Below are 26,011 nucleotides of genomic sequence, written 5' to 3' on the forward strand. Positions count from 1 at the left end.
AATGAGAATTTTTGAAGAATCTTCATGCAGGTCTCGAGGGACCACATCTGCCAAGCAGAATTGTGCAAAATTCAAAACTCTCTTTTAATTCATGAGTGTTCAGTTTGAATAGAATTGGTCTAAACTGACAGGAAGTTGAATTGAAATGACTTGAAATGATTTGGAATTTATGGATTTGGAATTCTAATTGTAAATTCAAAATAAATTTAACAGGAAATTGGAATTTTGGGTGCATTCTTGGGAAATTAAGTGTTCATGTTTGTAAATCTATCTGTAAGGCCTATAAAACCTTCAAACTTTAATGTTGCTGTATGTTCTTTTTTTATTTATTTTTTTGACTGTACTAAAGCATCTAAACATAAACCATATGTTTGCAGATATTTAGAAAACATGCTAAGTTCATATTCAAGAATATATTCATATTCAATAAGCCAGTTATTCTTACTTTAAAATGTGAGTTCAGTGTTGGAATGTCTGTTTTTGTTTTGATCTGTGTGATCCCGCCCACTGCCAATTTACCCAATCGTATTTTGACTCCCCAGGTTGCCAGTTGGCGGATAACACAGCAAACAATCTAGGTCAGAGATGGCAGATTCCCGACAAAAAAAAAGTTTCAACATGTATCTAAAAATCCAGAGGAATATTAAAATGTGGATGAATCAACTTACAGTGTAAGACTCGTTGCCTTCCGTTGTCAGTTGCGCTCGTTCCTGTTGCGTGTCCTCAATCTGGCAACCCGCGTGAGCGTCCAGTCTGAAGAGGAGGAGGCAGGGGAAGCAACTCTCTCCAATATTTTGAATTTGGACTGCAGTACCCATTTCAACCACTAGCTGTCAATATTACTACCTGCACTTTTAAGCCAACATTAATTTGCATTTTTCTTGTTAAAATTACACTTATTTGGGTTATATGAATTTCAGTGCCTGCACTAAGCCATCCGGCTGATATCTCTAAATAAGCTCTAATTTTAATAATGTTCGACCAGGGGAAAAAAGGCTGGGGGGGTGTTTGGCTTGAGGTCATGGTGCAAAGGAGCCTAGGTTGATTTTACTCCGACCCATCCCTTTAAATTCTGCTTCCTTAAAATTCAAATTCAATTCCGGTTCCATTTTGCTACCTGAGTTCCAATTCAATTCAAATTCAGGAATTGATGGGAGTTTTAAAAAAACATTCTCAACTGATTCTGAATGGTGCACAATCCAGCAGTCAAGTTCCAAACAAACAAATAAAATATATCCCCTGTTATGTTACGTTATGTTACAAATCTTTCAAAATCATCAAATCTTTTCAAATCAATAGATTTGTGTGATTAGCACCCCAACATTTAAGTTGTTCTTCATGGGAAAACTGTCTAAACATCAAACCATCAATGATATCAAATTTAGTGTTGCACACTGATGCACCACTTTTGAATCTGAATGAGATTTCTACATAAATGCAGTCAGTTTCCACATGACTTCAGAAGACCTGGTATACACTTTTTCAGTCAGTCTTCCTTTACAGAAAAAAAGAAATACTCAGATGAGCCTGTTCTCTGGAGAAAGAAATTATAATTTCATAGCACAAAATGTATTCATACATGTAAACACAGTGAGCAATGAGTCATGAATTAGCAAACATCACAAAAACAAAAAAAAATAAAAGACAACCAATAAAACTTTCCGGTATCCTGCACCAGATATTTACATACTGTTTATGAGACACTTCTTTTCTTACTATTGCTTCTGATTACAACATAAAGCCAAATGAAAATATGTCTATAATATCTTCCCATGCACTCAGATGTTATTTAGAAATGAATCACACTCTGTCAGCAGCCAAAATGCATGTATAATTTCAAACTGGTTGTCATTTTTATTTTATTTTTGAGCAAGGGAAAGTTCAGGGCATGAATTTTACTGTTTTCCATTCCTTCCTGACTCATGAATGTTTCTCCTCCTCTTCATCAAACGGTAAGTCCTCCTCTTCCTCTTCCTCCTCTTCTCCTCCTCCTCGGCCTCGGTTGGGCGAGATGTTACCGTGGCCAATGTCCAACACCTGAAGCTTGGACAGGTGAGAAAAAGACTCTTCGGATACCGAATGAACTGAGAGACGATTAAATCTGAGGGAGAAAGAGAATGAGAGAGGCAGAGAAATAGTTAATGCACTGAATTTAAAAGAAAAACTAATTTCTTCCTCGGTATTTTTTGTCTAGTTTTCCAGTACAAATATCTAAACATTCTTAAATCAGGATACATTTACTTGAGAAGCAAAATGACTTAAGATGTTATGTCTTGTTTCTGAAAAATCTTATCAAAAATAAAAGTTTAACCTTAAAACTAGGCCTTCCAATGGGCTCAGAATATAAAATAAACTTTATTCTAGGGTGAAACTACTTTATTTTTCTGACCCCACTGGAAGGCCTATTTTCTTGTTTCAGGCTTAAACACTTCTTTTTGATATATATTTTATTTTTAATATCTTAAAGGGGACCCATTATGCCCTTTTACAAAGTCTTGATTTTGCTTTTGGATGTTCTTGAATGTTCAAAACACATTATTTTTCACATATTCTCCATTTTTGCAGCTCCTCTCTTCCCAGTCTGTCAGTAACACTCTGTTTAGTTCCTGTCTTTATGAAGCCCCTCCTTCTGAAAAGCACACTGTGCTCTGATTGGTCGGGATTGGTCTCTTACCATAACCGTCAGTTTCAACACACTACTAACTAACTCAACCAGGCCCCACCCCTTTATTCTGCGTATGAATTATTAAAATGAGGAATTTTGTGACGTGTTCGTTCCTGGAAGAAAACTCAAGACTACAATGGAGGCGTTTCGGGGAAGTCAGAAACACTGACACTGATAGAGTATAACTCCCTAGGAACCATTTAGGTCAAGTTGTTTGTTGCTTTAAGAAAGTTTAGATATTTGTACTGGAAAACAAGACAAAAATAGTGAGGAAGAACATCATTTTTTAGTGTCTTTCACTAGTTGATTTTCAAACATGCCATCTCATTCCAGTTTAGATGGTGAGTGAATTCTCAGAAAAGAGTCGTTCAATCCTGGACTGTTGGATGTTCTCAAATCAAAGCAGGAATTCAGCACTCTAGCCCATATTTTTTTTAATAGACCAGCTAAATTGCAAAACAATTACACTGACATGGCTTGTAATGGCTCAGGCATGTCAACTTCCATCAAGTCCATGATGTCATTCACCTACGCACTTGAGTGCTTTATTGATGCACATGAATCCATCTTTTTTATTTTCTTCCGTGTTTTTATTAATAGATACTGCAGAGAGCGGACAGGAAATTATGTACAAGAGACCTGGAATCTGCCTCTCCAACATGAACATTGGGTTTGGGGAATCAACTCAATATATATTGATATTGAACCATTTTCATGTTCACTTCTTGAATGCTTCTGTTCCTCTCCCAACGTGAATGACCATTTTCATTCCAAGTATTGTTACCACTATAATGTATTGATTGCAAAATTTTTTTTTTTTTTATTCATTCATTTTTTCACCACTGACATGCTCTGGTTCGCCTCACACTTTGAAAACTGATTTAAGACATTTTTCCTTATATAGAAACTTTTTGGCAAAAAGTGTTCATTAAAATTCATTCATTAATAAGCATTAATAAGACAGCTTGTGTTTTATATAGAACCCCATTGAAACTATTTCTAAGATTGAATATAGTAGTCAACATTATAAAAAAAAAAAAAAAAACTTGTTTTCTCTTTGAAAAAAAGTTTACTTTTCTGACTCCACTGGCAAATAGTTTCTTGCTTTAAGCATTTTAATACAATTTTGATTTTTAGAAAAAAACAAAACAAACAAGATGTAATGGTGTGGTTTAGTCAGGAACAGGCTGAAGACTCAGAAGATGAAATCCAAACACTTTAATAGCAACTCTCAGGAATCATGTACCAGACAGCAGTAACTTACATTAACATGACGCAGGTATTACAGTGACCAGACAAGGAGTGCAGGAGAAGGAACAACTTAAGTAGTGAACATATCGAGGATAATTACTAGACTCAGCTGACGCACATGAACTAATAATGACGGTAACCAAGGAGACGGATGAGTAGCGGGAAACTGAACAAAGAAACAGTGACAGATGTCCATGAACAAAACAAAACTGAACGTGACACAAGACTTATCTTTAATAATTTTGCTTATCAAATAAATGTATCCTGATTTTAAAATATTTGGATATTTGTACTGAAAAACAAGACAAAAATACTGAGGAAGAAAATCAGTTTAGCAGTGTATTGCACAACAACCCGGGGTCTGAAATAGGCCTACACATATTTTTAAATCCTATTATGTGTTAGATAAAAATTATTGTTCAGAGAGGGACATATTTGTTAAAGAAAATTGTTAAATGTTAGCCTGGCTAACGTCAGACCTCTTTCTCATTGAGACGTGCAGCGTGAATAAAATCGCGCTGAGCGCAAGGCAGCATGGGGAAACCCAGGCTAGTTAAAGGAGAACTCCGGTCAATTTTAACATTGAGCTCATTTTTTTGTCAATTTGGAGTGCTGTCAGTACAGAGAACAACGACAGAAATCGGTGTTACCTACACCGTGTTATCCTCTTTTTAAAATTTGCACCCTGTTGACTTCAATGGGGCAATATTTAAACCTGCTTTTAGCCTCTTAACATCCTTGATGTGTCATTACAAGTGCACAGCCATGTGAGTGATTCCTTCAGAGTGAACACGAGTGAATCTGACTGCAGTAGATGTGAAAGATATGAATAAAAGTGATGTTAATTCAGCCAGCGCACATACCTGTATTTACATCCTGTTTTCGGTCGAAGTCCACAGTAGTCGATTGTCGAGTTCACGCGCGTGATCATAGGTAACAAAACCGATTTTTGTCGTTGTTCTCTGTACTGACAGCACTCCAAATTTACAAAAAAAATGTTAAAATTGACCGGAGTTCTCCTTTAAATGTAACATAAAAAGATGTTTAGAATGTTAAAATTATATAGATATAGGATTCTATAAAAACAAAATCTCCTCATCAACTCAAAAAAAAAACAAACACACCAGATGAAATAACAACATAAAGTAATCTCACTGCAGAAGGAACATCTCTTCTTTTGTATAAACACCATCATTAAACCTGAGTCAGCGTATTTTCATGTTGCACCATCATCATCATCACACCAGCACCTAAACTAGTCCAAATCCCAGTGCTTCTCATATTTCTGAAACCAATAACCAGATCAAGACGGGAAAACTATTTTGAGAAATGTTCTTAAAATGCACCATGTCATTCACTCCACATGCTCCCCGACTCAGATTACACTCTGAACGCTTGTTATGATACTGTATGATTTTATGGGAAATGTTCTCGCCTCGCGTTATGTGGGAGTTAGTACAGCTGTGAGAGCTCTGAAATAAGTTCATTATAGCAGAGCAGATCCAACAGACCACAATAATGAATCGCAGAGTTTCAGGGAAAAAAATGATCTGATCCAAATGTGTTTGCATGTATAAACAAAACACGTTAGCTCATTAAAAAAGCCAACAATGCAAACAAGCCACGTTTACATGAGATTTTGAAGTCATCTGGGTTTTATCTGGTTTTGATACCAAAACATAAACAGACATGCAAAAACCCTTGCAGACAATTAATAAGCCATCAGAACGGCGGTAAAATGTGTTTACATGCAAAGTCAGGATAATGAACAAAAATCCATGTGCCGATCCGGTTTTGCTACAACAGTTTATGACTTTTAACTGATTAAACAACCCCATTTAAGACCTTTATGTGACATGTTTTTGTTTTATTAACTGCTCATTTATACTTATAGGAGACATCTATTCATAATGATTAGAAAGTGCAGAAAGTTTATCCAGCAAGGATGCATCAAATTGATCAAAAGACAATCAAGCTATTTATAATATTACAAATATTTCTATTTAAAATAAATGCTGTTCTTTTGGACTTTCTATTCATCAAAGAATCCTGAAAAAAAATGTATCACAGTTTCAGATTTCAACATTGATATTAATCATAAATGTTTCTTGAGCAGCAAACCATCATATTAGAATAATTTCTGAAGGATCATGTGACTCTGAAGACTGGAGTAATGATGCTGAAAATTCAGCTTTGATCACAGGAATAAATTACTTTTTAAAGTATATTCAAATAGAAACCAGTTATTTTAATTTGCAATAATATTTCCCAATTTCACTGTGTTTTTGATTAATTAAATGCAGCCTTGGTTAGTGTTAAAAGATTTCTTTCAAAATATGCTTTCGACTGAATGATCTTCTAGTGGGACGCAGGCCTCACTACGAGTGAAAGTACAAACACTACTCATAATCATGAGTGAAAGAGAGAAAGAGCAGGAGTCACCTGAGGAAGATGCCTTTAATGTTGGGTGTGTTGAGGAAGGCTGTGGCGGAAACCGAGCTGATCCTGTTGTTTTGCAGGTGAAGGAACTCCAGAGACTCGGGCAGGTCAGGAGGAATGTGAGACAACATGTTACCGGAGAGATCCAGCGTCTGAAACACACATAAAACATGCTCAAGCATCCTCTTTCTCCATATATCACACAATAAAGGGAGATGGACAAACCCCAAACCTTGAAATGTGAAATTGGATTTTATGGATCAGGAAACAGATCACAAGAATCTTTCCTTGGCTACAAACAGCACTTATGAGAGCATGCAATGACAGATATTTCATCCTTTTATGTAAGAGTGCTTTTCTTATCCAGCTGAAGGGAGAAAACAAGCTCTCTCTGAGATTGCTTCTGCCACAGGAATAAAAAATAAATAAAAGAACAGAATGTAAAGTAAAATTAAATAAAATATATAACTAATAAAATGCATTTCCTGAGGTCAACCTATAACATCAGTTATAAGTTCACACTAGTCCGAAATTCGCGTCCGAAATTTTCGCACGTTAAAAAATAAATACGACCTCACGTTATGTCAATCACGCTTACACACTGCCTCCGAAACTTTCGTCCGTCAAAACGATGCGAAAAAAAAAAAAACGATGCGTTTTTCGCATCCGTAAATGGTGTTTTGACAATTCAGAGCCACCGAAAATTTCGGATTTTCAGTGTGCAAGGACCTTAATTACTTGCACAAAACCGTTGTAATCTAGCTGTTAACTTGATAAGACTTTACCTACCTAATTTTAATTTTATCGTGAATAAAACACAGCTATTGACCAATCAGAATCAAGGATCGGAACTAACCGTTTTATAAAATGGTCATATACATTCATAAGATCAATAACTGGTCTTTGTTTCTATCAAATCAGTCCTCATGCAAATTATATTCAAATTACTGCCTTCCTAAGCAATTCCATTCATAAAGGAAAATCAAACATATGGATACACAACATATTACATTTCTTCCACACTATCTCTCACCGTGAGTGCGCTCAGCTCCTGCCACGCTCCCTGGTAGATGGAGTTGAGCTTCAGTTGGTTGTTGGCCAGGTAGATCTCCCTCAGCGAGCTCATTCCCAGCAGAGCTCCTTCTGGTACCTCAGTCATCTGGTTGTCCTTCACCTTCAGAATCTGGAGGCTCTTGGGAAGCCCCAACGGCAGCGCCTGGAGCTTGTTTCCCGACAGATCCAACGTCTCCAGGATCCTGAGCTTCCTGAAGGCCTCTCTGTGGAGCTTGGCACTGGTGAGGCGGTTGTAACTGAGGTTGAGCTCGGTGAGGGTGTAAAGCGTGATCAGATCGTTGCGTCCGATCTCGCTGATGTGGTTGTGGAGAAGCATGAGGGTTTTCGCGCGGCGAGGAAGGCCGCGGGGAACTCGCTCTAGGAGGTTGTTGTACATGTGGACGGTGTGGAGACGTTTGAGGCCATGGAAGGCGGCCGGATGGATGGAACGAGAGCGGAGGTGGTTGTTGTGGAGGAGCAGGTACTCCAAGTTTCGGATGGGCGTCAGAGCGTTGACTGCGATGCTCTGGATGTAATTCTTCTCCAGGTGAAGCAGGACGATATTGCGGGGCAGCCCGAGAGGAACCATGGTCAAGTTGTTATTGGACAAATCCAGATATTCCATACTGTTCAAGTGACTGATGAGAGAAGGCAGGATATTTTCCATCAGTTACAGCTCAGGGTAGAGTTTTTACAAGATGCAGAAGAAGAGAGCCGTGCAGAAGAAAGAGTGGGAGGTAAATTAGGGTTTTTCTTGGTTTATTCAGTCATGCTGACCTGAAGGTCTCGTTGTCCACGCCATCATTACTCAAGAAGTTGTTTTGCAGGTAAAGTTCTCGAAGATGAGACAAATTATCCAATGCGCCAGCGGGAATCTTCTCCAGCTTGTTGTTCTGCATAAAAATAGACAAACAATTATATAAACAATGATTATTTTTGATTCAGAGATGTGTACTGGGGCAATTATGTCATTATGTATCTTAGTGATGTGGACTGAAAGTGGTTCAGAACAACCTGAGTGCATGTAAACGATTGCTGAGCATTGTTTTTGTGTAATCTCTCCATTTAATGAGCTACGCACGGGTCTTACCTTCAGGTGTAGGCGGTAGAGGGCGGTGGGCAGATTTTTAGGGACATAACGGAGGAAATTACTGGACATAATGAGGATCTCGAGGTTGTCTGATCCATTAAACATGCTCTCTGGCAGGCCGGCATCCGTTAGCTTGTTGTTATGGAGATACACTGACCTGAAGCACAGCACACAGACCGTTAACACTCAAAAAGCAACACATAAAGCAAGTGAAAAGAGCATTTTGGGCTTACTTCAGGGCAGGCTTCTGGCCAAATGTGTTGGGGTAGATTTTAGTGAGCTGGTTTGCAGCGAAGTCAGCGCTGACCAAAGAGGCAGGGAGGTGTCTGGGAGCTGCTGTGAGCTGTGAACACGTTTAAAAGCATCATGTCAAGACAAGTCGGTCCTTACGGCAAAATGCCCCTGCCCCTTTTGTCTCAAAATGTATTGTGCCCCTCTCTGATAAATGTAAATAATAATAATTATTAAAATAAGTATTATAATAAATAACAATACACTTATACACCATTGCCACGAACAATAATAATACAAACAAATATTAAATATTATTTTTTTGGCGGAAGCATTTGGCGGAGGTGAAGTGGCAGTAGGCGGAGTTCTTTTTTTTTGCAGCGCTATGTACGCAGCAGTTCGCCGCGAGTCTTCAAACTGCACGGGCAGCAGGTAATATTAAGCTAATACGGAAAAGTTACATTTATCCTACCATGCTACTGTAAAAGTTGCGGCAGCATGTGAGTTATGCTTAACAATCATAAAAGTATAACTCAATTTCAGCCGCATTCTGAGTCTGACAATGTCATTCGTTTTTGTCCAGGCCATAGCAAGTGTAATTAGCTTGGGGAAATGCATCTAGTGAAAGGAAATTTCATGTCCAAGGAAAAGTCCATGTCCAGCTCTAAATTGTAAGGAATTTATATCTTTGATTTCATAGTACACTTTACAATAAGGTTAATTTGTTTATTATTCATATTAACTAACATTACCTAATCATGCAAAACAACTAAAAAATTACAGATCATGTACAAAGTAATCATCAATTGCCAGAAAGTATCCAAGGGTTGTTCACAGAAAGAGAATGCCAACATGACTTAAGGGGAACTTGTACAGTTCAAAAAGAACATAGGACCAATGCAAAATACCATTGCATTTCAGTTAAAGGTGTAAATCTATGGAATAGCTGTCATGAGGAATTAAAAATATGTGGGGCACTTAAGTTAAAGAAACTATTTTAAAAATAATGCACTGAAACTATATGAAACCATTTAAAGAATGATAAATGAATAAGCTGCTTTTGTTGTATTTGGATTGTGCAATGGTATTGCATAGGACATACTAATGTTTTTGTATTCTGTTTATATTTGTTTGTCAACATACTAGGGGTGTAACGGTACACAAAAATCACGGTTCGGTACGTACCTCGGTTTTAAAGTCACGGTTCGGTTTATTTTCGGTACAGTAAGGGAAAGAAATGCAAACATTAAATTGCAGGTTGTTTATTACTATAAACTTTTTTTTAAAATTTGTTTACACTTTTTTAAACACTTTTTAATAAAATATAATAAAATAGATATAAAATAAAAAAAGAATAAGAAATAAAATACTGCTGCAAAGTTCTCCACTAAATAAAATACTCTCAGTCTTAAACCAATATCACATAATAAAATATAATGAAAAATATAAATAAATAACTATGATTACAGTGCAGGAACAGAAAATAGCCCTATATTAAAATAATATTAAACAAATATATTAATGTATTATTATTTTTCAATAATCAATCAACATAATCAATTTAAGATTTTTTTTTTCCACTTTTTTAATAATTAACGTTATCTAAATAAAATATAGTCCAAAGCTATAGTACAAAGCTATTATTACCAGAGCATGTGATCAGAGCAGGTCATTTTACCATTGTTGCCAGCATAACTATACCAGCTCAGCAAACAGAAATCTAAGTTACTACTGAGAAATTTCACCTTATTTGAGCGGACTTTGCTTTTCCAGTGCGTGATCGGTACATGATTGGAGTGTTTGGGCCGTTAACCACAGAGCAGAACGCGCATCGCAAACACGGACTCGAACATTGAGCAGAGAGCGCAGCGGGTCGTCGACACACACACACACACACACACACACACGCGCGCGCGCGCGCGCCACGGAACGGAGAGTGCGGCGGCGCACACGAAGCGGAAAAGCTTTTTTTCGCCATGCAGTCTATTTCATTGTTACAGTGACGACGGGTAAAACACGGGTAAAACCAGAGAATGTCTAATAGGAAAAAACATTAGAATCAGCTGCAGGGCGGGATTTGCGCTGAACGCGGAGACTTCCGCCACTTAATATGTTCGTGTGGAAACACGAAAATGTACCTATGTTCCGCACACAAAATATTGCATTCAGTCATTCGGTACACACGTGCACCGAACCGAAAGCCCTGTACCGAAACGGTTCGGTACGAATACACGTACCGTTACACCCCTACAACATACTGAAGACAATAATCATAATTATTGATTATTCATCTGTAAGACAATAATTATTTTTATTTTTATTTTTTATTAAAATATGAGATGTTTTAAAAAGGTAGGCATTATAAGCAAGAGCTTCAGCCTACACCTGTTTTTCAGACTGTGCTGTTGTTTGTTAGCTCAACTGTGTCTGAAACTAAACTAAATTAAACATTTGTTAGGCTACTGTAGGCCTATTTGTTAATCTTAGTTATTAATAATACAACTTTTAATTGTTTGTTCATGTTATGTCACAGTCAGTGCATTAAAGCTGGGGTAGGTAACTTTTGTAAAAATGTATTTTTTACATATTTGTTAAAACTGTCATTATGTCCTGACAGTAGAATATGAGACAGATAATCTGTGATAAAATCAAGCTCCTCTGGCTCCTCCCAGTGGTCCTATTGCCATTTGCAGAAATACACCGCTCCCGGTAAGAAACAACCAATCAGAGCCAGGAGGAGTGTCTTAGCACTGTCAATCAAGTTCGCATACGCGCTGATCGCCCCTCTCTCGCACAGCGCGTACGTCATTCAAAATCAAGATTGCCGGTGTGCCGAGCAGCTGTGCTAATGGCGGACAAACAACCAAAACTGCCAATTTCTCGAGTGGAACCTGCTCATACAACAAAGACAGGTAAACGGAAAAAGACCGATGACGATAAACAAGCCCGTCGGAGCCCATTGACTCAGTGTTAAAACATAGCCGCATAACATACAGATAAAATGTCACGCACTGTGCAAAGCAACAACTGAAACCTGCTAATTCACTGGCTTGTCATGCTGCTGAAATAATGTACTAGCAAAACTTATTTAGCACTTACATATGGCTAGAATAATTGTTTACATAGCCTACTGCAACGTTAGTTACCGTTATATTATCTTACTAGCTATGGAAAAACGTGTATCAATGCAACCTGTTTTTAGCTTTGCCTTATAGTTAGCCTATAACTAGCTCGTTAGCGAATCAAAAAATATATATTTTAAACTTTACCAATATCGATATGCTAGCTTGAAAGTGAGTAGGCTACTAAAATACATCTTATTTGTTTATATTCATAAGGATAAAGTTAGATTTTTTTATTACATGTGATTCTGACATGATGCTACATGCACTGCGCTCCTTCCTCTCCACTCGTCTCAGGTAAATAATAATGCGTCTTCCAGCTCAGCTGCCAGAGTCGCGCGTTCATGCGTTTTGGGGGCGTGGCTTTGGAAGGAGCCCAGAAGGGAGAGGGTGGACTGAATGGAAATAATGAGCTGTCTTTAAAACAGTCGTTAGAGGTCTACATACACTCGATTTTTATACTTTCTTTTTCAGAATACTTACATTTTAATTATGTATTGATATATACATAAAGTTTAAACAAATTTGAAAAATAAGTTTTTTAGACCATTCCTACCTACCCCAGCTTTAACTAATGTTAACAAATACAACTTTTGATTTTAATAATGTTTTAGTAAATGCTGAAATTAATATTAACTAAGATTAATAAATTGTGTAGAAGTGCAGTTCATTATTAGTTCATGTTAATAAATGTAACTAATGAAACCTTGTTGTAAATTGTTACTGATTTCATGATAGCTAACACTTTATTGAATACATAGGCCTACAATTTATAACATCAACATAACTAAACATGAATTCCTCATAATTACCGACTTGATTCTCTGTTTTGTTTGGTAATGTAAATAATAATTAGTTATATTATCATCATTTCCGAGAGAGGCTCTCTGACCTACTGCTGCTCTTCATCGAGTGAGATATTCCAAATAATTGTGAGGAAGTCATTAAAATAGATAAAACACAACAGACAGACGGATACTGCTTTAAATACAGGTGATTTATTTTAAAAATAAATGTTTTTTTAAAAGAGTGCCCTTTTTGGACCTTCCGCCCCTGCCCCGGAGGAGGTCTGTGCACGCCACTGACATGATCCTTCAGAAATCAGTATAATATGATGATTTGATGCTTAAGAAACATTTCTGATTATTCCCAATATTAAAAACAGTTGTGCTGCTATATATTTTTGTGGAAACCATGTGACATGATTTTTTTTTCAGGATTCTATCAGTGAATAAAAAAGTTCAAAAGAACAGCATAAAATTATAAATGTCTTTACGGTCGAATTTGATCAATTTAATGCATCCTCGCTTAATTCAATTATTATTATTTTTTTTTTATCATATTGATCCAAAACTTCTGAACGGTAGTGTATGTTGGAAATTGTTTGCCTGAGGCAATATATATATATATATATATATATATATATATAATGTACATGTTAAAAAAGAAAGAAAGAAAAGAAACTGCCTGGTTATATATTATATCAATATCAATGACATAATAGTGATTTCAATGCAAAACTTCATCTTCATTGCTATTTCTTCCCCAAAAATATTAAAATCATATTACACAAAAAAAATATTGATTCTTAGGATGTCAATACATGGTGAGGTTAAATATTGCAATACGTTGAAATACACATTTCCCATCCTCCAGTAACCAAAATCGTGCATCGCAAAGAAAAAGCACACACAACAATACATCTCCATTGTCATTTGGTGACGCCAGCTGCGATTCAAATCTAACATGCTCAAGGAGAAATACTTTGTTCAATGAACAAGGACAGTTATGTGTGCTAAAGTCACGGACCAGGAGCCGCTAAAAGAGCTGAAGTGTCTAAGCGTTGCGATCAAGGCCTCCAGCATGTGAACGGAGATTGAAGAGGACTGAGAGAGAGATGGCATCCAGATATCCTTCTGAGCGCAACAGCGTGAAGCCAACACACGAAAAGAGTGATGATATGAGCTGAGAGCTGACAGAAGACATACGACCAACTTCACGAGCTTCAGAGACTGCAAAGGTCACACCATTCTTGGTGTTATTTGCCATATATTGCCATTATGAGCTTTAATGATGTGTTTCATTATTTTTATATCCAGATTTAATTTATGCGCATAGTACTTTGACTTCACAGGCTTTTCAGAGATCTGAGGCCCAAAACGTACTCTACGCAAGTGTGTGAATGACACCTCTAGCTAGGAAAAATATGCAATACATGCAATGCAAGTAAAGTTCATGCTGCACCTCTAGTGTTGCCTCAATGCATTTGCAAGAAAAACTGCTGCAAATTAATAGGCCGAGGTGGCAATTTCCGTGAATGGTTGTGCAAAAACCAACAAAGAAACTGGTTAAAATGTGTGTAGACATCATAGTCAGAATCTCTGTATACGTACAAGTAAAAAGTGCTGATTATTTCATGCATAGCAAACACACTAGTTTGCCTAACGTCTCCAACAAAAGACTGAATATCTGTCATAATGCATATATTTTAAGCCAGGGGTTTTCAATATATTAGATGCCACGAATCCTCAAATATGATCATCCTCATGTGAGGGACCTCCACCCTAAAATTTCTAAACATTTTTAGAAACATTCAGTTTATACATAGAAAAAATGTATATTATATATATATATAAAATTAGTTGTTAAATTACACTATTATATATTTTTCTACTCACTATATGTACTGTTCTGTACTATTTATTTATTTGTTTAATTTTAATGTTTATGTATATGAATCAATTTATTTATTTTAACCTAATTTAATAGATTTTATATATTTTAATCAGATTTGTATTAATGTATTTTTAATCTATTTACTTTAATATTATTGCATTGATTTATTTGGCAGTCCCCTGCGACCCCCCGGAGGTCCCCGGACCCCAGTTTGAAAATCCCTGTTTTTAAGCCACAAAGCTCTGCCAAACTCACTGATTATCTGTTCTTCACAATCACTCAAAACACTGACTCAGTGCCGCAAGAATGCATGTAACAGATCCGATGGGATCAACGGCAAACATTCACATCGCCGTATGTTTCTAGCATTTGCTTTGGCTTTCATTGGTGCGTCTTTGTCTTACTTTTCTAGCGCGACGGTGAGATTACACTAAAATCTCAGTAGGATCTCTTTCTCTTCCTGTTATCCTTTTTTAAGTCCATCAGCAACAAATCTGTCCAGCACCCGCTCTGGAGGTCGTCGGGACCGCTTTAGCTCCCACAGCTGGGTGATTAACAGGGAAAGCTGGCACGGGACGTCCAGAGACCATGCTGTTACCAGCTGGCAGAAGAACAATCCACTGACGGAGCGAGGGATTGTGGGAGCTAAACAGCAGTGACCAAACTGGCTCCCGATAACACGACAACAGACTGTCTCATGACCAACATAAACATCAAACTCCAGTTCCCACCAGCCAGCGTTAAACAGACCTGGGAAAGGCTTCAGTGTTGGAAAACAAACGTTAAAACTCAAAAGTGAGTCACTCTCAGGGGCCGTGGCTGAAAACCCTGGCCTTTAAACGAAAACTCGGTCTGGTTTTATGTCGAAACATGACTAACTCTGCTTTTCTATGGAGATTGTTATGAAAAGCATGTGCACTTGCCAACAAAAATGTTGCAATTAAAATCACGCCACAGCAAATCTGAGTACATGATAAACAGTGCAAAACAGAAACACAGGTTTGGTTTTCAGCACAACATGCTAAAACCTTGAGAATTAAGGCGTAACTTGACTTGTAAATGTGCTCCAGATGTGAGACCTCAAATCATAAATGATCAGACGCACAATTTTCACCTGCTGGACCATAAAAGAGCATTGCAACGTGTGTAATATTTTATATATATATTTTTTTTTACAATATATATATTTTTTTGGTGTATGAGTTTCTTTCTTCTCTTGAACACAGAAGAAGATATTTTAAAGAATGTTGTTAATCAAATGGTTTACGGCATCCAGTGACTTCAAGAAATACTATGGAAGTCAGTGGCTACCGTCAACTGTTTAGTTACTGACATTCTTCATAATTTCTTTTGTGTTCAACAGATGAATGAAACTCATACACGTTTGGAACAACATGATGGTGAGTAAATGAAGACAACATTTTTATTTTTGGTGAACTATCCCTTTAAGTCAGGAGAGAGAGAGAGAGAGTAAGAGAGAGAGAGAGAGATGAGAGATTGAGAGAGATGAGAGATTGAGAGAGAGAGAGAGAGAGAGAGAGAGAGAGAGAGAGAGAGAGAGAGAGAGAGAGAGAGAGAGAGAGAGAGAGAGAGAGAGAGAGAGAGAGAGAGAGAGAGAGAGAGAGAGAGAGAGAGAGAGAGAGAGAGAGAGAGAGAGAGAGAGAGAGAGAGAGAGAGAGAGAGAGAGAGAGAGAGAGAGAGAGAGAGAGAGAGAGAGAGAGAGATTGAGAATGAACATTGATGACTCACCTTATTATTTGCCAAGTATAAATATCTCAGCTTTTCCAGAGTATGAAAACCTTCATCGTCAAGGCCTGCACATACACACACACACACACACACACACACACACGCACACGTTATTCTTGACCTTCATTTCATATTTCATTTCTTTAATTATGTTTGTATGCATATATATATATACACACACACACACACACACACACACACACACACACACACACACACACACAATATCATTCAATTTTTAAATGTTAAGTTAAATGTTTAATGTCTTTAATATTAAGATTTTTAATAGTCTTTTCTGTTCACCAAGGCTGCATTTATTTGATCAAAAACACAGTACAATTTATAATGTTTATGTAATAATAATTGTATAATGTATAATTGTGTAATGTATAATAATTTACAATGTAATGTATTCCTGTGATCAAAGCTAAATTTTCAGCATCATTACTCCAGTCTTCAGTGTCACATGATCCTGCAGAAATCATTCTAATATGATTTGATGCTAAAAGAAACATTTCTTACAATAAATGATGTTGAAAACAGTTTCATATTTTTGTGAAAACCATGATACGTTCTTTTTTTCAAGATTATTTGATGAACAGAAAGTTCAAAAGTATAGCATTTACGACATTACGGTATTAGTCGTTCCAAACCCGTGAGAAATTCAGAACTATGAAAAATGATGTTTGACGTCAATGACACCTTGAACAAATTCAGTCTGTCATTCACACAGAGCAATATGGCTTCAAAATACTGTGAATTTAACGCACAAGTCATGTTGGCAGCGTCTGTGGTGTTTTTTGTCCTTTTCTTAGCTCGTATGAAACAGCATGTGTGTGTTTGAACGACTTGAGGACAAATAGGCCTAAATAATAGCATGATTTTGGCCAAACTATTCCTTTAAACAAAGTAATCTGATGTTTCTGCTGATTTATTTGAATAAAAACATGTTCCACTTCAAACAGTCATGTTGACCCCACATGCAGGACTCCAAACACGGCACCACTCTTCCCTCCTTCATCCCTCCATCCTGCCCTCTCTCTCTCTCTGTAACAGATTACTGTGTGCTGTTTTCAGCTGCTGTCCTCCGCTGACCCCCTCATCCCCCTGTACCTTGAGTCGTGAGCCGGTTGTTCTGTAAGTTTAGTGTCTCCAACAGCTGAAGTCGAGACAGATGCTCCAGCGTGACCTCAGTGATTTGGTTATTCTGGGACAGAGCAGAAAAATAAATGGCATTTAACCTCTGAATCAAAACTTTGCTTCTACATGCCTTCTATGATCTGACTAATACTTTTTTTTTTCACTCTAAATTGTAATGTAGACCATGCAAAGTTGCTTTGAAACCATGTGTTTTGTGAAAAGCGCTATACAAATAAATGTGAATTGAATTGATAATGATACATTTATTCAGCAAGGATGCATGAAATTTACCAAAAGTTACAGTAGTCTTACTGTAGACACTTACTAAAGACATTTATGTTGTTATGTTATGTTACAAAAGTTAAATAAATGCTGTTCTTTTGAACTTTCTATTCTATCAAAGAATTCCGAAAAAAAAAACAAATATCACCGTTCCCACAAAGAAATATGAAGCAGCACAACTGATTTCAACACTGATAGTATAGAAATATTTCTTGAGAAGCAAATCATATTAGAATGATTTCTGAAGGATCATGTGACACTGAAGACTGGAGTAATGATGCTGAAAATTCAGCTTTGATCACAGGAATAAATTACATTTAACTATATATTCACATAGAAATTTTTTATATTGAATTTGAATAATATTTCACAATATTACTGTTATTTTGATCAAATAAATGCAGCCTTAGTGAACAAAAGAGACTTCTTTCAAAAAAAAAAAAAATCTTAATTATTTTGATTTATGAATAAATGAGTCCACTGGAGAACACTAGACCCCCCACTAGAACTCCTATAGCCTACTTAAAGGGATAGTTCACCCAAAAATGAAAATTAGCCCATGATTTACTCACCCTCAAGTCATCCTAGGTGTATATGACATTCTTCTTTCAGACGAATACAGTCGGAGTTATATTAAAAAAATGTCCTGGCTCTTCCAAGCTTTATAATGGGAGTAAATGGCTGTATGTCTTTGGAAGTCCATCAAAGCGCATCTATCCATGATTACAGTGCTCGACACGGCTCTCCGGGGGTTAATAAAGGCCTTCTGAAGTGAAGCGATGCGTTCGTGTAAGAAAAATATCCACATTTAATACTTTATCGACTAAAATAACTCAAAGTCTGAAAGAAGAATGTCATATACACCTAGGATGGCTTCAGGGTGAGTAAATCATGGGCTAATTTTCATTTTTGGGTGAACTATCCCTTTAACATTTCAGATGCTTAAATTTGATTATTTCAGTCTGATTTTATCTGCAAACGAACAAGAAACACAATAGGCCTACTCAGGGAAAGTGTGCTGGGGAAACGATCAGTAAACAGACCCACGCACCTGCAGCGAGAGCTGGCGGGTCTGTTCGGATAATAACTCGAGTGGGAATTCATTAAGACTCGCTCCGCTGCAGTCCACCGCCCCCTCCTCGGTGCAGCTGCAGTTCTCCGGACACAACATCTTTTTCTCCACTGTTCCGTGGGCGTTGTCCGGGTCTCCTTCTGGTTCCACCTGAGCTCGAAGAAGAGTCCAGCCCAGCAGAACCAAACACAGCAGCTCCAGCAGCCCGCGCCGCTGATCCATCACTGCCGGGCCACACGACACCTGGACCCTCGCTGAACCCGACTCTGAACGCTGTTTACCGATCCAGCCAGAACCAAACCAGATCTGGACCTCGGGGCATCAAAAGAAACCTGAGATTGAAAAGGATTGATGACTTTTAGTAGGGAGATTTCCTTCTTGTTATAGTGTGTTTATTAGGGCTGGACATTGACACAAATGTCACGATTCGATTCCGATTCCGATTCACCAGCTTGTGATTTGATTCAAATTCCATTCGATTCGATTAGGGATGCACGATGTATCGGCATCGGTATTCATTTTTAATGTTATCGGGCTGATAATAAAATTTGGCCAAATATTAAAGCCGATAAATTATGGATTATTACCCTCAGCTGAAACACTTCAGATGTGCACTGTTCAACATGATGGTTTTGAATTGCTTGAAATATGATTGGAATCACTTCAAAAACGGAAAAAGTCCAACGAGCTGTCATATAGGCTACATAAAAGTATAATGAGAACATCATAACTGTGTGCTTGAGACATGGCTTTTAATGGTGAGACTTTTGTTGTTTTAATCAAGCTCTCAAAAATGTAATAATTTGGATTTAGATTTATCGGCCAATATATCGGTTATCGGCTTTCAAATATAAAGAATTATCGGTTATCGGTATCTGCCAAATTGTTCATATCGGTGCTTCCCTAGATTCGATTAATTAGTGTATCCATCAGTCAGTGCAGAACATGGCAAATTTTCTAAAGGAAAAAATAGGTAGGCCTACCGGCTATTTTTACTAAGTGAAATATTCACATTATTTTCTAGTGATATGCTATTTACACAAAGCCCCTGTTTACACCTTGTGTTTTGGTCGATCGGATCACAAGTAGACGAGGGAGACACATTCACGTTTACACCTGGTGTTTTAATCCGTCTCTTTTGTCCACTTTCAACCACTTCTGTCCTGATTTCTTTCGAGGGGAGGGTCTATGGGTGGGTAAATGTTTGGGCTTTTTCAGTTCTTTTGATCTAATGGATGAAATAAGCTTGCGCAATTTACATGTGAACAAGCCCGGAGACGACGGAGAAACACACGGAGAGCATCAGCTTTAGTTTCTGCTCTGACAGCCATAAGATCACGCCGTGTGTGTGTGTTAGAAATCAGGAATGGTGAGAGAACATTGTGCTTGGTACGTTTTTCGTCTCGAAACCAAACTCCAGTTTCCAGTCAAAGTTTAAATCCCGTTTGGCTAGTGCGCTTCCCATAAGATTAGGTCAGTAGACAGAGAGCAGACGGTGTTTTGTGGCTGTTTGAACACATGCGACCACATGAGCGTTTACACTACGAAAGCAATCCTGTCAAAGCGTTTTCGACTAACTCTGGAACTGGTCGAAAGTGGACAAGCTCAAAACATTTTAGACCCCGTTTACACCTGTATTTACAGTAGCGTTGTGATCCGATCGACCAAATCACTTCTTAATACCGGGTGTAAACAGGACCTAAGTGTTACAAAAAGTGCCTATTTTCTTTGCAATAAGTGTAAATAGTAGTTAGATACTATTTGCATCTCAGTATTTTAGTACATTATAAAACAGGATGCAATAATAACATATTGAGTGTGAATGATTCTATTTATTAAATAAATGCCGCCTTATTGGGACAATTAAAGCCCTCCTAACCCTACCAGATAAACACTTTATTATTAAATAACTCTTGAATTCCACTTTTCACATATTTTCTTCATGTTCATTGAAAATAAATGCCTTTGCAATCTGATAAGCGAGTTATTCTTGACTTCAAAATAAGAATCAATTAACATTAAGAAATCAATATTTTTAACCAAACCCTGGCGTTTATATTCAAGTTCCAATTGAATTTGTCACACACTTGCAGTGAAATGATTTTTCGTCTCTCCGAATAAAAATTAGAAAAGAATCACATAAATAAAATATATAAAATAAAACAAAGTTCTCAAAAGAAAGGAAAAATCACAAATAAGATGTTTTGTCATTTCTCACAGATGAATGGACTTTTGCTGAAGTCTCCTGCATTTCAGATGTTTCATGCTGAGAAAAAGCTCTCGAAGGTTCAAATGTAATCAATGTCTCAAACTGCATTCAGGGTTTGCCAAGAAACCAAAGTCTGTGATCAAAAGTCAAACATTTCACAGCAAATTCATCCAAGACCAAATATAAATTGAATGCTGGTATAGCATAAATAAGCGATTTAAACTCTTTTTGTAAGTGAAAAATTTGTAGCAAAATAGTATAGCATGATTTTTTTGTTATTTTTTCCTTGTTAGTCCTATTCAATCTTTATTTCAGTTCTCAGAGAACCATATTTATTTGTATATCTACAGTTTTGATAGTATTTAGCATTATGTGATTTATGATTTCTATTTATTATTCATATATTTAAGTATTTTGATCTTTAGCAAACTAAAGATTGTGAAAGAAACTTTTTGATTGTGGCGCTTCAAATGATAATGTGCTTTATTTCGCCTCAGTAAATAAATACAGGTCTGGATTCATTGACCGTGTGAATACACCACCAAAGCCCTGATCTGAGAGCAGTTTTCTCCAACGTGTTCATACAAACCCCGACATTCCACATCTGAAGTCTCGTTTAAAGAACTGGAAGGAAAGTGCACTGGGAAAAAAATTCTGGAATGAGTTCCAACAATCTCAAACAGGTGTCTAACATAAACACAGTTCACATCGCTGTGAGAGTTGGAGGAGCTGGAGCGAAGACTTAGAGAAATCTCAGTCTAATAACCAGTGTACTGAGAAACTGTGTTATCTTAGTATTATTTCTATAGTATTTATTACAAGGATAGTTAACTAAAATTGAAAACATAAAAATTGTTTTCATTTAGTTTAACTTTATGTAAAATAACTAAAACTGAAATAAAAATTAATAAAGAAAATATAGACATATTTTTGGAAGAAAGAATAACAACAAAATGACTAAAACCTATTTTTGGAAAAAATGATTTATTCATATTTGCATTTAGCTTTTATTTTTATATATTCAGTTTTAACTCGTTTTAATTTAAGTTCTATGTGCTTTTGTATTTTTTTTTTTTATATTTCTATTTAGCTTTAATGTATTTTAGTCTTAATAATTTTCGTTCTTCAACTTCAACTTATTTTATTTTGCACTAAAAAAAAACTTGGTGTAGGATTTACTTTGATACCATTTTCACTCAGATATTGCTTGTAAATTTCCCAATTAATTAGGCTACAAAGTAGCGGCAAGTCAATTTTAAAGTAGAAAGACTGAAATTTCTTGTATTTTTCTTGTATACTACACTATTTTCCTGTAAGTTCTAAGTTTTTTGTGCAATATTTATAATTTATTTCAGGCTTATATAATTATTTTGATGTTTTAGTCAGCAATAACACTGCTCTAAACCCATCATGAATTTCATTTTGCTAAGTAGGTCATATTGTGTTTACAACAACATCCTAGTCAAACAAACATAGTTGTAACCCCAACCGCAACATTAACTAAAATCAAGGGAAATGAACATTGGTCAAGCCTTAACCATGAATTTATAATCTGACAGGAATCATACTCCAGTATCAACAAGGATGTTGATCCAGGAACATGTCCTACTTGGCAAAGTCTCAGCATCCCAAAAATCCTTTTCACCAGCTAATTTATACACAGTGAGGTCCAAAAGTTCGAGACCACAATAATCTAAACCAAAGACCAACAAATACTTCTCATTCAGCACTGATCACATGACTTCCTCGCTTCCATTGACACTCTTTAGATCACATCAAATCATTTAAACCACAGAGTTTCAACTAAAAACGGAAAGCTTTTAGTGCCCGTTCATTTACACGACATAAGCGTGAAAACTTTTGAAGACTTTGAAATTTGTGAAAACGTGACGTCATGCCCATGTGATTACGTGTTCAGTCTATAGTGTTTCTTTACAATGTGACATCGCCACCTACTGGCCTGGCAGCAGAATTCAGCGTTTTTAGTCGCTTTCGCGTGTGTGAACGGGGATCGTTTTGACAGCGTTGTCATCTGTACACACAAAAAAAAAAACGCAAAGGACAAGCTTTTCTGTTTTTAGTGCATCGTTGTCTTGTAAACAGCACGACAGGTTCCCATCCATTTTATGGATTTAGTTTTCATTTATTTAGTTTTAAATTAAATTGTATGACTTAAACAGCAAAAAATCTAAATAACCATGTTAAACATGACAGTATTTCTCCTTATATAGAACATCTATGGCATAAAGGGTTCTTTAAAATTGAATTAAAAACCGTATAGGATTCTATTTAGAATCCCATTGATCCTTTTTTTCCCAAGAGTGTGGAGAACATGATCATCAGGTTTTCTGTTATTAAAGTCAAAGAGACACCAAATACTAAAACGTTCTCAAATTCACTCAAATATGCTGATAATATACTTAAAGAAAAGCTTGTATTAAATTCAAAAACAAGGCAAAAAGGAAGCATTCTTAAACTTTTTGATTGCAACGCTCAACTCCTTTCCCAAACAATAAAAAGCCTCATATTAATGCAGAAAGAAAAACAGACATTCTGTTCACACTTTCCATAAAGTTCACTGTTACATAACACTAACTGTAACTCACGGGTCAGAAACTATATAGCACACAATATTATGAAAAACACATGACACCAAGATAACACCTGTTCGACATCAAAAACAGCTGGAACCAGTTCACATGCTCTGGGAAAACTCAATGGATCGGGAGAAAAAATAAGCATATATGCATATTCAGAAAGTATAGATTCATACCTCAGTTCCCTGAAAGTATCCAAACAAAGTTAAAGCAAAAGTCCAACGTGTCAAAGCTTCCTAAAACAGCCTAAACACATAAGATCAGCAGCACTGGAGAGACGCGGTCACCCGTTGTACCTTCCAGATGTGTGAAGAGCCAGAAAGGGAGAGAACGCTGAAGAGGAAAGAGGAATAAGTGGTGTTGCCAAAAATTAACGTCTTCTGTTCCTCTTGAAAACAACTCTTCCATGATTGTAGTTGATATATGAGGCTGGTGTGGATTTCATCATCTTGGAAACATATTTGCGCATACAGTGAGTAGAAATGTTCTCACTTTAAGATATAAACAATATTATAAGTTTGTCATTCACATCATGAAAGTTCCTGAACCGTTAAGAGACAAATAGGTCAGCCCAGAAGAACATGTGTTTTTTATTTGTCTCTTGGGTTTAAACTGCATCATTTATGCACATGCAGATCTCGCTAAATCCAATTGCATGTTTTAATTCACTTCTTATTCACTGTAATATGTGCATTGAACAAAATTAAACTTTTGTCCATGTCTATTTGTATGCAGTCTTAAAAGTTTAAAATTTCATCTGTGAACATTCACTTTCACCAGATGTATGTATTTAAGAAAAATCTATTCTGGAAAATAAGTAAAAAATGTATGAGTCATGTTGCACTTTGTATATTTTTGTCCAATCAAATGCTTGCGTGAATGAGAAAGTCCCACCCCTTAAAGGGATAGTTCACTCTAAAGTGAAAATTAAGTTATTATTTACTCACCCTGGTGTTGTTCTTATACCATATGCCCTTCTTTCCCACAAAAGGAGGTTTTTTTCTAAAAGGTACTTAATGGCTGCCAATTCATAAGACTCTCCTAGGTAGTGTCATGAATGTGCAGCTGTGCACAGAAGACCAGGGTTTTCTTTTTATTAATACATTAAATTTCAGTTTGTTTTTCACATACTAGTGGTGTAACAGTACATGCATTCGTCCCGAACCGACAGTCAGATGACGAATACAGTCAGTGATAGTCGATCCACACTCCAATCCAGAAGGAGGTGTACGTGGTAATGCAACACTGTTTGCTAACCATCACAACTCTGATGCTAATCATCACAAAAAGAGCAGAAGAAGAAGAGACGATCTACGCACCAACCCCAAACAAGCGTTCAGATAGCATGCAAGAGCTTGAGTTTATACGCTGAGTTTCAATATATTGTGACGCGCTCCACAAACTTCCCGGAAAGGAAACTGGGACAGCGGCATCCTGTCCTTTTCTTTATTTTACAAAAGCACAATGTTTGTTTGTTTGTTTTTTTGGGGGGGGGGGGGGGGGGGGGTATACACAAATAACCCTTTACAGTTTCAAATGATGTCTCACTCTTATCTGTATGACCATAAATGATGGAGTATTTTAAGTTGTTTCTGCTATTATGAGAAGAAATCATTTGGCATTGTGCCGATTTGTGTCTCACTTTCCAGTCCTGGAAATAAGAAGCCTCAAGTGCTGCTTCACCCTTCGTCTCCTCGTGGAAAGGTGAAGTAGGCTCTTTTTCTCCGTCTCGCTCATCTTGCCGTGATTTCTTAAAAAAAAGCGTAATATTAAGCTTTGTGCGTCCGCCATTGACACCACATGTTAATGAACTCTCAAGTACAGTTATTGATCTGCCTGCATTGACACCACTATATGAGAACTGAACAGAGCTAGATGATAACATCATGGTTTACTCCATAGCGGCTATATATATATCTATATATATCTTCTAGAAAAACACTTTGTTGCATTATTTATTTCCTGTTATCACTGTAAAGCTGCTTTGAAACAATCTATTGTAAAAAGCGCTAAAGAGAGAAAGATTCTTCTGCTCATAAAACATTCATACTAGGCTTAAGAGATATGACCAGTTTAGATGGAAAGGATTTCAAGTTGACTAGCTGAAAACATTACTGTAGCTTTACCCAACAATAGACAATAAATTCCAGCACAGCGCTACAACAACTGATCTTCACAATAGATAATGCTTTACAATGAGCACTGTTAAAGAGCAACATATGGCAATTATCTGTTCAATAAAACACCTTACTCGCATGTTGAGTAATAAAAACACCATCATCTCCGCGTCGCTTTTACAACGTTTCAAATCCCTCAGTTCTCGTCATCATCGAAAAGCCGAGCCGATGTTGATTCTTGTTTTATTACGAGCTCTGTCTCGTTCTGTTTCTGCCAGCAGACTCTCCTCTGTTCAGCGTTTGTTTAAAACGGGTGAT

The 26,011-nt window shown here is 36.8% G+C and overlaps 1 protein-coding gene across 2 annotated transcripts; it reads right to left on the reverse strand.

Annotated features, from left to right (window-relative positions):
• Positions 1-1,525: 1,525 nt before the first annotated feature.
• Positions 1,526-24,565, reverse strand: podn (podocan). 2 transcript variants are annotated; one of them, XM_079849972.1, is made up of 11 exons: positions 24,524-24,565; positions 23,753-23,909; positions 18,750-19,102; positions 17,390-17,483; positions 16,277-16,341; positions 8,732-8,841; positions 8,499-8,655; positions 8,186-8,301; positions 7,389-8,046; positions 6,359-6,507; positions 1,526-2,101 (listed from the first exon to the last, which is right to left on the reverse strand). In XM_079849972.1, the coding sequence occupies exons 3-11, from the start codon at positions 18,990-18,992 to the stop codon at positions 1,921-1,923; spliced, it is 1,773 nt and encodes a 590-aa protein (XP_079706098.1). In that variant the 5' UTR covers positions 18,993-19,102; positions 23,753-23,909; positions 24,524-24,565; the 3' UTR covers positions 1,526-1,920. The 2 variants fall into 2 exon arrangements, with proteins under 2 accessions (XP_079706098.1, XP_079706097.1); XM_079849971.1 differs by lacking the exon at positions 24,524-24,565 and having other exon boundaries at positions 23,753-23,973.
• Positions 24,566-26,011: the final 1,446 nt, after the last annotated feature.

This window comes from Squalius cephalus (assembly GCF_949319135.1).
Source record: "Squalius cephalus genome assembly, chromosome: 18".
In the NCBI taxonomy this organism is placed as follows: domain Eukaryota; kingdom Metazoa; phylum Chordata; class Actinopteri; order Cypriniformes; family Leuciscidae; genus Squalius; species Squalius cephalus.